This window comes from Nycticebus coucang, chromosome 7 (genome assembly GCF_027406575.1).
Source record: "Nycticebus coucang isolate mNycCou1 chromosome 7, mNycCou1.pri, whole genome shotgun sequence".
NCBI classification, from domain to species: Eukaryota; Metazoa; Chordata; class Mammalia; order Primates; family Lorisidae; genus Nycticebus; species Nycticebus coucang.
The window spans coordinates 27,598,846-27,617,988 of NC_069786.1; the positions used below are offsets into that span (position 1 = coordinate 27,598,846).

The window sequence follows — 19,143 nt, forward strand, 5'->3', positions numbered from 1 at the left end:
TTACATCTCTCTATATAATGCAATGGTAACATGCTGTGACCAATTTTCTGCACTTTGATTTTTTCATGTAATGATATGTCATAGCATGGGTTTCCTATTAATACAGTATAGCTGTTTCATATTTTAATAGTTATATAGTATTAATTCAGTGTAATATAATTTATGTAATCATCCTCTATTAAAGGCCATTTAGTCTACTTCCGATCTTTTGCACGTAAAATAATGCCTTAATAGAGACATTATTAGCACTCTAGGCCTTAAAAGAGTGCCTATTTCTACTCTTTGAGTATCATGAATAATGCTACTACATACATCTATATACAATTTTTTTGTGAACATGTGTTTTCAGTTCTCTTGAGTATACACCTAGAGATGGAACTGTTGGTTCATACAGTAACTCTGTATTTAACTTTTTAAGAAATTGTCAAAGTGTTTTCTAAAGCACTTTCAGTGCTTAAGGGAAATTAACAGCTACATAAGCCTATGTTCAAAAGGAAGAAAGAATTCAAATCAATAACCTAATTTACCTGAAGACACTAGAAAGGAAGAGCAAACTAAACCCATAGCAAATAGAAGAGGGTAAATAAAGATTAGAATGGAAATAAGTAAAAGAGAAAATAGAAAAAAATCAATGAAAAAATCAATAGAAAAAAGCAACCAAAGTTGCTTTTTTTGTTTTTGAGACAGTTTCACTTTGTCTCCCTTGGTAGAGTGCCGTGGCATCATAACTCACAGCGACCTCAAACTCTTGAGCTCAAGCAATCATCTTTCTCTTGCCACAGCCTCAAGTACCTGGGATTATAGGTGCCCACCACAACGCCCAGCTATTTTTAGAGACGAGGTCTTGCTCTGGCTCTGGCTGGTCTTGAACCTGTGAGATCAGGTAATCCACCCACCTCGGTCACCCAGAGTGCTAGGATTACAAGCATGAGCAACCGCACCTGGCCCAAAAGTTATTTCTTGGAAAGGTCAACATCATCGCTAAAACTTTAGTCAAAATGACCAAGGTAAAAAATAAGGAAGACTCAAATTACTAAAATCAAGAATGAAAGAGGGGGGCGGCGCCTGTGGCTCAGTCTGTAAGGCGCTGGCCCCATATACCGAGGGTGGCGGGTTCAAACCCAGCCCTGGCCAAACTGCAACCAAGAAATAGCCGGGCGTTGTGGCGGGCGCCTGTAGTCCCAGCTACTCGGGAGGCTGAGGCAAGAGAATCGCTTAAGCCCAGGAGTTGGAGGTTGCTGTGAGCTGTGTGAGGCCACGGCACTCTACCGAGGGCCATAAAGTGAGACTCTGTCTCTACGAAAAAAAAAAATAATAAAAAAAAAATAAAAATAATAAAAAAAAGAAGAATGAAAGAGGGGATATTACCATCAACCTCGCAGAAATACAAAGGATAAGGAAACATTATGAACAATTGTTTGCCAGTAAATTAGCTAACTGTATCTGCAAACAACGTGATCTTATCTATAGAAAATCCTAACAAATTCACTAAAACAATATTATAGCTAATGAATAAATTTGTTAAGTTTGCAAGATACATAGTAAATTCAGAAAAATCAACTGTATTTCTTGGCCAGCCCTGGTGCTAATACAAGTAATTCCAGTGCTTTGGGAGACCAAGGAAGGAGGACCATATAATGCCAAGAGTTTAAGACCGCCTGGGCAACATAATGACACACTGTCTCTACTAAAAAATAAAAAAATAAAAATTTCTGGGTGGTACCTGTGGCTCAAAGGAGTAGGGTGCTGGCCCCATATGCTGGAGGTGGTGGGTTCAAACCCAGCCCTGGCCAAAAGCAGCAAAAATAAAATAAAATAAAATAAAAAATTTTTATACTTAGTAATGAAAAATCTAAAAGGAAATTAGAAAACAAATGCATTTATAGTAGCTCATTCCTATAATCCCAGAACTCTGGGAGACAGAGGTTGGAGGATTATTTAAGGCCAGGAGTTCAAGGCCACAGCAAGCTAAGATTGAGCCACTGCACTCCAGCCTCAGCAAAAGTTTGAGATCCTGTCTCTCTCAAAACAAAATGTGTGGATTGCCTGAGCTCACGAGTTTGAGACCAGACTGACCATCTCTGCTACAAATAGAAAAAAACCTGAGGCAAGAGGATCACTTGAGTCCAAGAGATGGAGGTTGCTGTGAACTACGACACCACAGCACTCTACTCAAGGTGACAGCTCGAGAGTCTCAGAAAAAAAAGCAAGCTGGATTCTTTGTGAAAATTGAAAGCTGATGAAATAAGTCATGTGGAAATTCAAGGGACTCATAATTTCCAAAACAATCTTGAAAAAGAAAAACAAAATCGGAAAACTCGCATCTTTCAATTTCAAAACTCCTAACTTACAATTTGTATTTTTACATATAGATGTGTACATATGTGTGTGTGTGTATATATAATATATATATATATATTTTTAAGAGCTCCAAAAACATATTGTAGAATTATCAAGATCCATAAAATTGGGGTCTGAAGATTCTTGTTTTGAATAGTGACTACCCTGGATGAGGAGTGAAGTACTGACATGATCACAGACGAACATAAGGACCACTGTTGTATTGTTAATGTTCTATTTCTTATGCTGGATAATAAGTAGATAAGTATTCATTTTATTATTATCATTTAAAAAATACATATTCTGGTGGCGCCTGTGTCAAAGAAGTAAGGCGCCGACCGCATATGCTGGAGGTGGTGGGATCAAACCCAGTCCTGGCCAAAAATTGCAAAAAAAAAAATAATAATAATAATAAATATATATATCCTTTATATACTCTTTCTTTTTTTTTTTTTTTTTTGTGGTTTTTGGCCAGGGCTGGGTTTGAACCCGCCACCTCCGGCATATGGGACCAGCACCCTACTCCTTGAGCCACAGGCGCCGCCCTATATACTCTTTCTTAAATGACACAATTCATGATATTATTTTTCATCATCCTTATTATTCAATGACTTAATTTTTTTTTTTTTTTTTTTGTAGAGACAGTCTCACTTTACCGCCCTCCGTAGAGGGCCATGACGTTGCACGGCTCACAGCAACCTCCAAGTTTTTGGGCTTACGTGATTCTCTTGCCTCAGCCTCCCGAGCAGCTGGGACTACAGGCGCCTGCCACAATGCCCGGCTATTTTTTGGTTGCAGTTTGCCCGAGGCCGGGTTTTAATTTTAGAGTATAACTGAATTACATGGTGTCTACTCAAAGTAATACTTCAGAGATACAACAATACTGCTATCACCCAGGCTTGGTTTAATAAGTACTTACTTTGTGTCTGGGCAAAAGGCTAGGTACTTTCAAAGTAATATTTCCTTTAGTTCTCTCAGCACCTCCACATGACAACAAACCCATGTTATTTCTACAACTCAGCGTTCATCAGCAGATAGAGCTTCTTTAGGGAACACTGACACACAGTCATAAGAGTTTGATCCATCATTTCTTATTCTCAACCCCTTAACCTATTCTTTCATTACCCTCCTCTTAGAGTAGCAAAAGCTACATGGAGTATCAGATAAATGATTTATTCTTCCATTCTAAGTAAATATCTCACCTGATTTGCAATAAGCTTTAGTTTCTGCCTACCTTCCCAAATGTGGATCTTGAAATAAAAGAAGAAAAGAGAAGTTCTGCAACACAGTATAAAAGAAATAGAGTAGATTCATCCCCAATCCTAAGGAGCTTACAATGCAAAATAAATAGGATAAATAAAAACGTAGACCATAGAAGAAACTCAAGTACATGTGTAGAGAATATTACAAGTTTGTACTAAACATGAAAAGGTAAAAAGTTAGTTTTTGTACATATTTACAAGCTTGGCTAAAGTTTACAAATAGATAGATAAAATTAGTGATAATAAAACATTATCATTAACAGTTACTAGAAATTTCTAATGACTCATGGCATTTGAGAAATTAAAAATTAAAAAAAATGTGAGATTGATTCAATTTTCCTTCATGCTTCTCTTTTAGTATAACTTTTTTTATACTGACTTTTTAAAATTTATTTATTTTCACATATACATGTGTTCATTAGGCTTCCACTTTTTACCTTCACAAAATTAAAAAGGCTTAAAATTTAACAAAAATAACAATGTTTAAGATACGGACCAGAAACAAAACCCTTGCAAAGAACGAACGAAGACAAATACATTCAGAAAAGAAATCAGATGATTGCTGCTAAGAAGTATTAAGTAATAATAATAATGCAAAGAAAGTAACATTCACATTGTCAAATAAGAGTATGTCTGTTATAGAATGCTTTGACTCTGAGGCTCAGTATAGAGTCATCAGTTAACTACTTCTTAATTTTTTCCCCCAAAGTATCAAAGAATAGACAACTATTATTTATAAATAAAGATAAAAGATAATTTCAAAAAATAAATCATGCCAAATCTTATAGACAATAGAAAAAATATATTATTATAAAGGGGAAACTACAAAAATAATTCACTTATAAATGAGGATGCAGTATCTTGTATCCTAAACAACATATTAACAAGTTGAAGTAAAAATTAATGTTGTGCATCTTACAGGGGTATTTGCGAAACTTGGTAAATGTAGAATGTAAATGTTTTGGCACAGTAACTGAGATAACGCCGGAAAGGCTATGTTAACCATTGTGATACAAATGTGTCAAATGGTCTATGAAGCGAGTGTATGATGCCCCATGATCATATCAATGTATACAGTTATGATTTAATAAAAAACAAAAAAACAAACAAAAAAATTAATGTTTAAGTAATATACTTTAGTCAAAATCGAATCCAATTTATGTGAGAATTAGTCACTATTTTCTTTCTTCTTTTTTTTTTTTTCTTTTCCTTACCCTCATCCCCTCTCTCTCTGTCTGCTTTCCCCAACCCAGGCCCCACCATGTCATTAATTGTCCTCATTTCCAAGTTGAATACATAGGACGCATACTTCTCCATTCCTGTGATGCTTCACTAAGGATAATATATTCCACCTCCATCCAGGTTAGTACAAATGCTGCAAAATCTCCATTTTTTAAAACAGATGAATAATATTCCATGGTATTCATATACCACAGCTTGCCAATCCATTCCTGGGTTGAAGGGCATTTAGGCTGTTTCCACATTTTAGTGATGGTAAATTGGGCTGCAATAAACAGCCTAGTACAAGTATCTTTATAATAAAAGAGTTTTTTTCCTTTTGGATAGATGCCCAATAATGGTATTGCAGGATCAAATGGGAGGTCTAGGTTGAGTTCTTTGAGGTTTTTCCATACATCCTTCCAAAAAGGTTGTATTAGTTTGCAGTCCCAACAGCAGTGTAAAAGTGTTCCTTTCTCTACACATCTGCGCCAGCATCTGCAGTTTTGAGATTTTGTGATATAGGCCATTCTCACTGGGGTTAGATGATATCTCAGGGTGGTTTTAATTTGCATTTCTCTAATAATTAGGGATGATGAGCATTTTTTCATATGTTTGCTGGCCATTTGTCTGTCTGCTTTAGAGAAGATTCTATTCATCTCTCTTCCCCACTGATGTATGGGATTGTTGGTTTTTTTCTTCTGGATGAATTGAAGTTTTGTATAGATCCTAGTTACTAAGCTTTTGTCTGATTCAAAATATGCAAATATCCTTTCCCATTGAGTAAGTTGTCTATTTGCTTGGTTGCTGTCTCCTTGGCTGTACATAAGCTTTTCAATTTAATTAAATTCCATTTGTTTATTGTTGCTGTGGTTGCTATTGCCATGGCAGTCTTCTTCATAAAAGTCTTTCCCCAGGCTGATATCTTCCAGTGTTTTTCCTATTCTTTCTTTGAGGATTTTTATTGTTTCATGCCTTAAATTTAAGTCCATCTTGAATCACCTTTTTCTGAGTGGAGAAAGGGGAGGGTCCAGTTTCAGTCTTTTACATGTGGATATCCAATTCTCCCAGCACCACTTAGTGAATAGGGGGTCTTTCTCCAAGTGGATGTTCTTGTTAGATTTATCAAAGATGAGGTTGGCTGTAAGTTGCTGGTTTCATTTCCTGGTTTTCTGTTCGATTCCAAATGTCTATGTCTCTATTTTTGTGCCAGTACCAAGCTTTCTTCACCACTATGGCCTTGTAGTACAGCCTAAAATCTGGTATGGTGATACCCCTGGCTTTGTTTTTATTACTAAGAACTGCCTTAGCTATACAGGTTTTTTTTCTGGTTCCATACAAAATGCAGAATCATTTTTTCCAAGTCTTGAAAATAGGATGTTGGTATTTTAATAGGGATGGCGTTGAATCGGTAAATTGATCTGGGAAGTATAGACATTTTTTTTTTAATTGTTGGGGATTCATTGAGGGTACAATAAGCCAGGTTACACTGATTGCATTTGTTAGGGTAAGTCCCTCCTGCAATCATGTCTTGCCCCAGAAGTATAGACATTTTAACAATGTTGATTCTTCCCAACAATGAGCATGGTATGTTCTTCCATTTGTTAAAGTCCTCTACTATTTCCTTTCTTAAGGTTGCATAATTTTCTTCATAGAGGTCCTTCACCTCTTTTGTTAGGTATATTCCTAAGTATTTCATTTTCTTTGGGGCTATGATGAAGGGAGTTGTGTCTTAATTAATCTCTCATCTTGGCTGTTGTTGGCATATACAAAAGCAACTGACTTTTAATTAATCTCTCATCTTGGCTATTGTTGGCATATACAAAAGCAACTGACTTTTATATCCTGAAATATTACTGTATTTTTTTGTTTTGTTTTTGTAGAGACAGAGTTTCACTTTATTGCCCTCGGTAGAGTGCCGTGGCATCACACAGCTCACAGCAACCTCCAACTCCTGGGCTTAGGCGATTCTCCTGCCTCAGCCTCCCGAGTAGCTGGCTATTTTTTTTTTGCAGTTCGGCCGGGGGCTGGGTTTGAACCCACCACCCTCTGCATATGGGGCCGGCGCCCTGCTCACTGAGCCACAGGCGCCGCCCGAAACATTACTGTATTTTTTTATGACTTCCAGGAGTCCTGTCGGGGGGAGTCTTTAGGGTTTTCTAAGTGTAAGATCACATTATCAGCAAAGAGGGAGAGTTTGACCTCCTCTGCTCCGATTTGGATGCCCTTTATTTTCTTCTCTTGTCTAATTGTATTGGCTAGAACTTCCAGCAATATGTTGAATAGTAATGGTGACAGAGGACAACCTTGTCTGGTTCCAGTTCTAAGAGGAAAAGCTTTCAGTTTTACTCCATTCAGTAAAATATTAGCTGTGGGTTTGTCATAGATAGCTTCAGTCAGTTTGAGAAATTAGAAAAGGATGCTGGATTTTATCAAATGCCTTTTCTGCATCTATTGAGAGGATCATATGAACTTTATTTTTGCCTCTGTTAATATGGTGGATAATGTTTATGGACTTGCATATGTTAAACCAGCCTTGCATCTCTGGGATGAAACCTACTTGATTATGATATATGACTTTTTTGATGATAAGCTGTCATCTTTTGGCTAGGATTTTGTTGAGAATTTTTGCATCTATATTCACGAGTGAAATTGGTCTGAAATTCTCCTTTTTAGTTGGGTCTCTCCTGGTTTTCGTATCAGGGTGATGTTTGCTTCGTAGAAAGTGTTGGGGAAGATTCCTTCCTCCTCAACTTTTTGGAATAATTTCTGCAGTACAGGAATAAGCTCTTCCTTGAAAGTTTGATAGAATTCTGGGCATTTTGGATGCCATCCTGGTTTGGCATCCTGGTTTGATAGACCAGGGCATTTTTTGGTTGGAAGATTTCTTATTGTTTCTTTGATCTCAGTGCTTGAAATTGGTCTGTTTAGGAGCTCTATTTCCTCCTGGTTAAGTCTAGGGAGAGGGTGTGATTGCAAATATTGATCCATTTCCTTCACATTGTCGAATTTCTGGGCATAAAGTTTATGGTAGTATTCAGAGATAATCTCTTATATCTCTGTGGCATCAGTTGTAATTTCCCCTTTGTCATTTCTGATTGAGGTTACTAGAGATTTCACTTTTCTATTTCTAGGTAATCTGGCCAATGTTTATCTATTTTATTTATTTTTTCAAAAAACCAACTCCTTGTTTCATTAATTTTTTGAATGATTCTGTTTTCAATTTCATTAATCTCTTTTAATTTTGGATATTTCTTTTCTTCTGCTGAGTTTAGGCTTAGATTGTTCTTCTTTTTCCAATTCCATCAGATGGTTTGTGAGTTTGTTGATGTGATCTCTTTCTGTTTTTTGAATGTAGGCTTGTAAAGAGATAAATTTTCCTCTCAGGACTGCTTTTGATGTATCCTATAGGTTTTGGTAACCAGTGTCATCATTGTTGTTATACTCAAGGAAGTTAATGATTTCCTTTTTTATTTCTTCCTGCACCCAACTGTCATTCAGCATAAGGTTGTTTAATTTCCGCCTTTGTGTGGGGTTGAACATTTTTGTTGGAGTTGAGGTCCACTTTTAGTGCCTTGTGGTCTGAGAAGATGCAAGGTAGAATTTCAATTCTTTTTTTTTTTTTTTTTTTTTTTGGTTTTTGGCAGGGGCTGATTTGAACCCGCCACCTCTGGCATATGGGACCAGCACCCTACTCCTTGAGCCACAGGTGCTGCCCAGAATTTCAATTCTTTTGATTCTGTTGAGGTTTGTTTTGTATCCTAGGATATGATCAATTTTGGAGAATGTTCCATGGGACAATGAGATGAATGTATATTCCTTATCTTTGGGATGGAGTGTTCTATATATGTCTATCAAGCACAGTTGTTCTAGGGTCTCATTTAAAGCTCTAACATCTTTGTTTTATTTCTGTTTAGAGGACCTGTCCGGTTCTGAGAGAGGGGTGTTGAAGTCCCTTGCTATTATGGTGTTATAAGATATCATTTTGCTCAAACTAAGCAAGGTCTGTTTCAAGAATCTGGAAGCATTTAAATTGGGTGCTAAATATTTAGAATTGAAATGTCTTCTTGTATTTTTCCCTTGACCAATATGAAGTCACCATCATTGTCTTTTTTTACTTTAGTTGCTTTAAATTTACATGTATCTGAAAAGAAGATTGCAACCCCTCTTTTCTTCTGAATTCCGTTTGCCTGAAAAATTGACTTCCAACCTTTAACTCTTGAGTTTTAATTTGTCTTTTGATGTGAGGTGTATTTCCTGCAGACAGCAAATAGATGGCTTGTGTTTTTTAATCCAATCAGCCAATCTATGCCTCTTCAGTGGGGAATTCAAGCCATGACATTTAATGAGATAACTAATAAGTGTGGTATCATACTATTCATCTTATTTTTTGAAAGTCCATTGGTTAGTTTTGTCTTTTGCATCATTGTGGAAACTAGGTTCTGTCCTTTAATTTCTGGGTTTACTTTGCTAAAGGTCCATTGTGATGGTCAGTATGTAAAACAGGTTGAAATATTTCCTGTAGAGCTTAGAGCTGGTCTTGTTGTGGCAAATTTCCTCAATGTTTGCATATCAATAAAAGATTTGATTTCTTCATCAATTTTAAAGCTTAGCTTAGCGGGATATAGAATTCCGGGCTGGAAATTGTTCTATTTAAGTAGATTAAAGATAGATGACCATTGTCTTCTGGCCTGAAAAGTTTCGTTAGAGAAGTCTGCGGTCACCGTGATGGATTTGCCTTTGTAGGTCAGTTGGTGCTTACTCCTGGCAGCTTGCAAAATCTTTACTTTTGTCTTGACTTTAGATAGATTCATCACAATGTGCCTTGGAGAAGCTCTATTTAAATTGAGGTGACCAGGGGACAGATATCCCTCTGAAAGGAGAGTGCTAGAATCTTTGGTAATATTTGGGAAATTTTCATTTATAATATTCTCTAGAATGGCTTCTACTCTTCTGGGGCATTCTTCTTCCCATTCTGGGATACCTATAACTTGTATGTTTGAATGCTTCATAGAGTCCCATAATTCTGTCAGTGAACGTTCTGCTTTCTCTTTTCTTTTCTGCCTCTTTAACTATCTGAGTTATCTCAAAAGCTTTATCTTCTACCTCTGAGATTCTTTCTCAGAGAAAGAATGTATCTGATCTGGCTGGCAATGGGCTGTTGACCTCAAGGGAATCACCCAACCCAGCACCCCCAGAGGTTGAGAGGTCTTCAAGGTTGGGTCATAGTACCCTACTATACACATATATTACTCCTGTTTCTTTCTTTTGGTGCCTTTCTTCTTTTTGTCAATATTTCCTTTTACTCATCCCCTCTTCTTTCTCTTTTTTCTTTCTTTAAATCTTTTTTCTCTTCTTGCTCTTTAGCTCTTCAATTTTCTCATCCTTCTGGTCTCATGCCAAAAGAACTCATTAAAACTTTAAAGAGCAAGAAGAAGTAAAAGGATAATTAGGGTAAAGAAACAGATACAAGAAAGCACTCATGAAGAAGAATCAGCAGAAAAATCCTGGTAACACGAAGTACCAGCCCAGAGTAACCCCTTCTAGGGATCGCAACGTAGCTACAGCAGAGGACTCTTCCTATAAAGCAATGTTAGAGATGACAGAAGGAGAATTTAAAATACAGATGATGAAAATAATGAAGGAAATTGCTGAGAAAGTGGAAAACAATCAAAAAACAATGAAAGAAATTGCTGAGAAGGTGGAAAATAACTAAAAGGAAATCCAAAAACACAATCAAATAAGAGATGAATGATATGAAGAATATAGAAAGGATATAGCAGAGCTGAAGGAACTGAAGCAGTGAATTAGGGAACTTAAGGATGCAATAGAAAGTATCAACAACAGATTAGTATAGCATTTTAATACCTCTTCAGGTCTTCCCAAAGCTGGAGTTCCTGTAAGAAGAATGGCTCGTGTGGCTTTCTGTACCATTGGCAATAAAATCTTGCTGCGAGCTGCATTTCTGGACTTCATGTAGTGTGATTCATCTACTATGACTACTTTGAAATTCTGATTATTCAGTGTATCTATCAAAGTCTTTGCATCTGTGGTTAAAAGACCATAACCCAGAATTGTTACTTTGCTGGTCGATATTCCCCTAGAAAAGAAAATCCACATACTTTAAATATACCTCAGTAACCAATTTATCATACACAATACAAACTTTGGGGGAGAGATATAGAGGAGAGAAAGGAGAAAAGGGGAAAAATAAAAGGAGATGATATTACTAGTGAAACTCAATTTCCCTTAAAATTTTACAGTTTTTATTTTTATTTTATTTTATTTTTGAGACAGAATTTCACATTGTCATCCTTGGTAGAGTCCCGGGGCATCCTAGGTCATAGCAACCTCAAAGTCCTGGGCTTAAACGATTCTCTTGCCTCAGCCTCCTAAGTAGATGGGATTACAGGTGTCCAGCACAGTGTCCAGCTATTTTTTTTTTTTTGAGATGAGGTCTTGCTCTGGTTCAAACTGGTCTCAAACCTGTGAGCTCAGGTAATCTACCCCCTCAGCCTCCCAAGTGCTGGGATTACAGGGATGAGCCACTGTGCCTGGCCAATGTTACAATTTTTAAATCCAATAAACCTGAATCTGAAATTTAAAATTTTGTTTAATCAAAACCAATATTTTGTCAAGTGAACTTACAAGATTTTGACATCCAGTAAGCCACATTTTTCCATGATATGAACATTACTTTCTGACAATATTTATTTACATGTACCTAGGACTATGCATAAAGTAAATAAACATTAGTTGACTCTTCAACAAAACCTTCACATAAATAGGATATCAAGTTTACAACTTGGGTGCTATTGGTATATTGAGCAGGACAATACATAGTATGAGAGGGCTGGTCTAGGGCGCTATAGGGAATTTCACTTCCTTGTCCACCCATTAAATGCCATTGGAGTGCCTAAGTCACTGCGACAATAGAAAGGCCTCTGGCCCCAGGGTGATGGAGTGTGGTTAGAAGAGGTGGAGGGTACCACCTTATGTAGAGAACTATTGAGCTAAAGTGATCCCTGATCATTTGATTTCATATATCTGTAATATTCTTTATCTTAACTGTTCATGAAACTATTCATTTACATATTTAGCTCTCTTACTATATCATAAGATTGTTGAGGGCAGGGAATGTGTATTATTTGTTTTTGTATACACAACGCTGTGCTCCCAATGAAATTTTGTAGAATAAAATAATTAGACAACCAAATTCATAAACACTAAAACATAATCACTTTTACATTTCCTATACCACCAGTGAAAAATATAGGACAGAATAAGACTTCTGCAATTGTCTGTCTTCTAACAAAAAAGGCAGGCCTCCGAACTGGCTAATACCACCAGGGCAACTGTTTTTTTTTTTTTTTAAATGGCAACTATAATTTCAGCCCTGGATAAATCTACTTAATAAAAGACCATGATTTTCTCACTGCTCTAAAACACAAGAAAAGTACAGCGTTAATATTCCTAACTTAAAGATACTGAGAACAATATATAGAAGAAAAAGCCTTCAAATGCTGCTTCAGCAGCCTCTGAAGCTTCTATCTTGCCATGTCTTTTTTTTTTGAGACAGAGCCTCAAGCTGTTGCCCTGGATAGAGTGCCATGGCATCACAGCTCACAGCAGCCTCCAATTCCTGGGCTCAAGCGATTCTCCTGCCTCTGCCTCCAAGTAGCTAGGGCTACAGGTGCCCACCATAATGCCTGGCTATTTTTTGGTTGCAGCTGTCATCGTTGTTTGGAGGGCCTGGGTTGGATTCGAACCTGCCTGCTCGGGTGTTATGTGGCTGGCTTCTTAGCCTCTTGAGCTACAAGTGCCGAGCCTATCTTGCCATGTCTTGACTAGGGAATATTCCAGGTTTAATTGCTATATGGAAGAAGGAAGTATATGTATTTGTGATAAACACGTGGTAGAATATTCCTAAACCTCCTTCTCTAAGTACCCGGACAACACTGGGTAGGTTTTCTGCCCTCTTATCTAGCATAACACTAATATTATTAAAATAAAAATATGAGCCACTATTTAATTGTAAGAGTGTATTTACAAAATAATAATGAAAAATAGATGACCCAAAGGCTATAAAAGATGATAGAAGATACATACTTTAAGAAAATTTAAATAAAAGAGGTTTATGGAGGACTTAATTAATTCTACATTCTCTAAATTCTTAAGTCTTTTCAATTTTATGCAGTTTTATTAGAGGGGAGAATTATTTATAGTTATTGTTTGCATTTTATTTTCTTTCTTTTTTCTTTTATAGACGGGATCTCACTCTGTCACCCAGGCTGGAGTGCACTGGCATGATCATAGCTCACTGCAACCTCAAATTTCTGGGCTCAAGAAATCCTCCTGCCTTAGCCTTCCAAGTAGCTGGGATTATGGGTGCATGCCACCATGCCCAGCCAATTTTTCTATTAGATACAGGGTCTTGCCCAGGCTGGTCTTGAACTCCTGGCTTCAAGTATTGTCCCACTCTTGCCACCCAAAGTGCTGGGATTATAGGCACAAGCCACCACACTGGCCTACATTTCATTTTAACCATGTAAATAGTGTCCAAATTTTCTTGGGCCCATAAAGACATATTCTATTAAATCAGGGTTCCAAAGTTGAAAGAGAAAAAGCCCTCTATTTTATCTGTTTTGTCCTTCCATAGTCTCAAAGGCTAACTTTATTTGTACAAATATTCTTTTATGTTAACAGACTTAGAGAATACAAGACAGCACAATAAGACTATAATCAAAACAATAAAAAATCTATGTATTAATAGTTATTTATTTCAAGTAGATGTACTCCTTCTTAGTTAAGGCTCAGAAATAGACAATTTTGAACCTCTATAAACATGATAATTTACATGATTCACCTAGACATGAATGTAATAATTTAAAAATATTCAAATTGGTTGTCTTACCTCTAATGGCTAGAAAGCAAAATGAGAAAAAGAAATACTAGCAACATTATGATAGATTTGTATTTAGAGTAAGGACTTCAAATCACATAGCAAGTATTTTCAAGGTATGAACTATCTGATAGGTTAATGCTCTAAAATTCATCTAAAATTAATATAAAATGTCAAAATTAACCAAGTGCAGTGGTGCACACCTCTAATCCCAGCTATTTGGGAGGCTGAGTCAAGAGAATAACTTGAGGCCAGGAGTTGGAGACCAGCCTGGACAACAAAGCAAGATTCTGTAACTAAAAAAAAATTAGCTAAAATATTAAAATTATAAATTAATAAAAAAACTCAAACTTGTCAATGTTAGAGTCATATATAAAATCTGCACAACTTAGAAAGCAAAATGTACCATGGTTGCTGACAATAAAACATCACAAAGTTTCAAGTTAATCGTTAAAAAGTTGTGAGATTTATTTTTTTAGCCCTAAAACAGTTAAAGTATATTTAAATTATATGTAGATAGATACATTACATATCTTTAAAAGTATGCATATTTTGAACTTACCTTAAAAATGTATCATAAAGAAACTTAGAAATTAAATGTCCTCTGGAGTTTACAATAAATAATTCATATTTTAAAATGTAAAATAAAATTCTCTACACTATATGCTTCTAAATTATAATCGTAGGTGATTTTGTTCTAAACATGAGTATATAACAAACATATATAGGAAGGAGATTTTTTTTTCTTTAAGATTATAATGTTGTTCTTACCCAACATCAGTTTTATTCTGAATAACATTGACTTCTTCTGGACTTAGCTCTGGGATCCATTTCTCTATTTCTTCTGTCCAAGGGTACCTCAGAGATGAAGGGACCACTATTAAAAGAGGCCATTCCTCTTTATAGAAGTAAGCAATTGAAATTGCCTGGATTGTCTTTCCTAGGCCCATCTAAATTAAAAATAAATAAAAACCTGTAAAAATAATGCCTAAAATATTTTGAAATAAAATATTTGTCAAATTATTTTTGTCAAATAATTTCCCAACATAAAATCTCTTGGACCACATAGTAAGTAAAAACTTTGCAATTACAAGGACCTCTGAAATTCATTAAGCAAATTACATTATGTTCAAACCATTTGCAATTGAATTTGAGAAAAAGATGACCCCTAAGTGTAACCATAGTTATATTAAATATAACATAGTTTGGTTTTTGTTTTTTTGAGACAGTCTCACTACGTCACCCTTGGTAGAGTGCCAGCGCATCACAGCTCACAGCAACCTCCAACTCCTGGGCTTAAGCGATTCTCTTGCCTCAGGCTCCCAAGTAGCTGGGACTATAGGCGCCTGCCACAATGCCCAGTTACTTTTTGTTGCAATTGTCATTGCTGTTTAGCTGGCCTGGGCTGGGCTGGAACCCGCCAGCCTGGGAGTATGTGGCCAGTGCCCTACCCACTGAGCTACGGGCACCGCCTAAATATAATGTAGTTTTATAAAATATATGTAACCATTTATAGTTTATCCTCTTAAGACAATAGGAAATGTCTTACCTGTATAGCACAAAATCATTTCTATTTTACAACTAGAATAAGCTCTGAGTGATGTACATTTTACAAAAGAGGAAGTGGGCACAAAGAATTTAAATTATTTAAATTATAGCTAACTAAAACAAAACTAGTATGAGTACCCAGGACTCTGTATCTCCCTACTTGATTGTTTTACACTATTACATGGCCCCATTTCTCAGCTATTCCCATTTAAAAGGTAGTTATTCAATAAATGTTTATAGTGGTTTTGTTCATAATGGCCAGAAACTGAAGACAACTCAAATATGTTTCAACTGGTACACAGATAATCAAACTATGGTATATCCATACCATTAAATACTATTCAGAAGTAAAAAGGAGCAGACTCATGATCCACACAACATGAATAAATCTAAAACACAATTTGTTAAATAAAAGAAGCCCAATTTGAAAGATACATACTATATGATTCTATTTATATGTCATTCTGTAAAAAGTAAAAGAACTGATAGCAGATCAGTGGTTCCAAGGGCAGGAAATGTAGGAGGGTGGCAGGAGGAGGAAACGTTTTGGGATGGAGTTGGTCTATATCTTTTTTTTTGCCCAGGCAGTAACTTCAGATTTCCAAGTTGAAGCAATCCTCCTGCCTCAGCCTCCCAAGTAGCTGGGACTACAGCTGCTTGCTACAATACCCAGCTAATTTTTCTATTTTTAGTAGAGACTGGTCTCGCTCTTGCTTAGACTGGTCTCAAGCTCCTAGGCTCTAGGGATCTCCCTGCCTTGGCCTCCGAAAGTGCTAGGATTATAGCCATGAGCCACCATTAAATCTTGATGTTAGTGATAATTTCACGACTATGTGCATTTGTCAGAACTCGGAGAACTGTACACTTAAAAATGGGTAAATTTACCCAAAAGTGTGAATTATACCTAAATTATCTTTACTTTTTAAAAAAGGAAATTACTTTAGCAAACAATGGGAAAGAAAGACTAAAGATATTTACCAGACTATTCAAAAGGAAAAAAGGCAGAAACCTAAAACAGCGAGTGTTAAATGATGAAAGAAATTAAAGAACAAAAAAAGAAAAAAGGAGGTTTCCACATCTCCATGGTTAAAAACTTCATTTTGTTTATGTTTTCTTATTTATTTATTTATTTATTTAGACAGAGTGTCACCATGTCACCCTCAGTAGAGTGCCGTAGCATCACAGCTCACAGCAACCTCAAACTCTTGGTCTTAAGTGATTTTCCTTGCCTCAGCCTCCCAAGTAGCTGGGACTATAGGCGCCCGCCACAATGCTCAGCTATTTTTTTTGTTGCAGTTGCCATTGTTGTTTAGCTGGCCCTGGCTGGGTTTGAACCCGCTGCCCTCAGTGTATGTGGCCAACTCTGTAACCACTGTGCAATGGGCTCTGAGCCCTTTATATTTTCTTATAAACAATGAAAAAGCAATCATGGCTCACACCCCAGCACTCTGGGGGGCCAAGGCAGGGCAGATCCCCTTAGCTCTCAAGACCCCCATCTCTAAAAATAGCCAGTCAGAAAAAAAAAATAGCCAGTAGGCCAGACATGGTGGCTCACACCTGTAATCCTAGCACTCTGGGAGGCTGAGGTGGGTGGATTGCCTGAGCTCATGGGTTTGAAACCAGCCTGAGCAAGAGCAAGACCCCATCTCTAAAAATAGGTGGGCATAATGACCGGTGCCTGCAGTCCCAGGACTTGAGAGGCTGAGGCAAGAGAATCGCTTGAGCCCAAGAGTTTGAACTTGCTGTGAGACCCCATCTCCAAAAATAGCTGGGCAGAATGACCGGTGCCTGCCATCCCACGACTTGGGAGGTTGAGGCAAGAGAATCGCTTAAGCTGTGAGCTGTGACGCTACAGCACTCTACCAAGGGCAACAAAGTGAGACTCTGTCTCAAAAAAAAAAAAGGGCAATCAAAATAATTTAAGCAAAGTTACATTTATTCCAATCAAACTTCAAATAAAAATAAGAAATAGTGTGATTTGCTTAAGAAAATGTTTTTTGGATTGGAGAAATGACTGGGAAAGTTAAAGATAGTCAATGGAGTTTAGTAAGTGACTGTCTTTTTAACTTGGCATATAGTAAGTACTCAGATATTATTTGAACTTAGAGTGAATAAATGACTCACTGCCTGAGATAGATAAGACCCAGATGTGGAAAAGTTATTTGCAGTTTTAAAAGTGGAGAGGGAGATAACAGAAAAGCTTTTGGTCCAAGAGAGCAGTAATATTAGTTACCACCTGGAAATTTTGAGCCACCTAACATGCAAGTATATAAAGCAGTCAAGTAAAAAAGCATTCAACCTTTCTTATCTCACAGCACACTTGATCCTACAGTTAAACTTCTGCAGCACACTTAAATTATGTTGATCAAAAAACAGAGAGTTTAAAAAAAAAGAATATACTTATTGTCCTTTGAACTTCTTCCAGAAATAATTTAATTAATGATCATTTTAAAAATATATATATTTTTAATTGTTGGGGATTCATTGAGGGTACAAGAAACCAGGTTACACTGATTGCATTTGTCGGGTAAAGTCCTTCTTACAATCGTCTCTTGCCCACAAATTAATTAATGATCTTTAAAAATTTTCAGGGCAGTGAAACTCTGTCTCTACAAAAAAAAAATAAAAAATAAAAAAAAATAAAAAAAGGGCGGCGCCTGTGGCTCAGCGAGTAGGGCGCTGGCCCCACATGCCGAGGGTGGCGGGTTCAAACCCAGCCCCGGTCAAACTGCAACAACAACAACAAAAAATAGCCGGGCGTTGTGGCGGGCGCCTGTAGTCCCAGCTACTAGGGAGGCTGAGGCAAGAGAATCGCGGAAGCCCAGGAGTTAGAGGTTGCTGTGAGCCGTGTGACGCCACGGCACTCTACCCAAGGGCGGTACAGTGAGACTCTGTCTCTACAAAAAAAAAAAAAAAATTTTCAGGGCACACCTAAGATCCTCTATTAGCATACCAGTGTACGGAGGCACACTGCTCATGGATGGGAAGAATCAACGTTGTTAAAATGTCTATACTTCCCAAAGCAATCTACCTATTCAATGCCATTCCTATCAAAATACCAACATCGTACTTTCAAGGTTTCGAAAAAATGAGTCTCCTTTTGTATGGAACCAGAAAAAACCCCGTATAGCTAAGGCAGTTCTTAGTAATAAAAATAAAGCTGGGGGCATCAGCATACCAGATTTTAGTCTGTACTACAAAGACATACTGCTCAAGACAGCATGGTACTGGCACAAAAATAGAGACATAGACACTTGGAATCGAATAGAAAACCAAGAAATGAAACTAACATCTTACAACCACCTAATCTTTGATAAACCAAACAAGAACATACCTTAGGGGAAAGACTCCTTATTCAATAAATGCTGTTGGGAGAACTGGATGTCTACATGTAAAAGACTGAAACTGGACCCACAGCTTTCCCCACTCACAAAAAATGATTCAAGATGGATACAGGACTTCAATTTAAGGCATGAAACAATAAAAATACTCAAAGAAAACATAGGAAAAACACTGGAAGATATTGGCCTGGGGAAAGACTTCAGGAAGAAGACTGCCATGGCAATTGCAACAACAATAAAAATAAACAAATGGGACTTCATTAAACTGAAAAGCTTCTGTACAGCTAAGGAGACAACAACCAAAGCAAAGAGACAACCTACATAATGGGAAAGGATATTTGCGTATTTTCAATCAGACAAAAGCTTAATAACTAGGATCTATAGAGAACTCAAATTAAGCCACATGAAAAAAGCCAACAATCCCATATATCAATGGGCAAGAGACATGAATAGAACCTTCTCTAAAGATGACAGACGAATGGCTAACAAACATATGAAAAAATGTTCATCGTCTATATATTAGAGAAATGCA

The 19,143-nt window shown here is 36.9% G+C and overlaps 1 protein-coding gene across 3 annotated transcripts in view; it reads right to left on the reverse strand.

Moving 5' to 3' along the window:
• The window catches only part of ZRANB3 (zinc finger RANBP2-type containing 3), a 368,725-nt gene that overhangs the window by 159,838 nt on the left and 189,744 nt on the right, over positions 1 to 19,143 (reverse strand). For 2 of the 3 annotated variants that reach the window (XM_053596786.1, XM_053596788.1), the window contains exons 4-5: positions 14,494 to 14,672; positions 10,689 to 10,920 (exon numbers count right to left, since the gene is read on the reverse strand). In XM_053596786.1, the coding sequence (XP_053452761.1) occupies positions 10,689 to 10,920; positions 14,494 to 14,672 (411 nt within the window). The remainder of the gene's footprint in view (positions 1 to 10,688; positions 10,921 to 14,493; positions 14,673 to 19,143) is intronic. The other variant, XM_053596787.1, reaches the window with a different exon arrangement.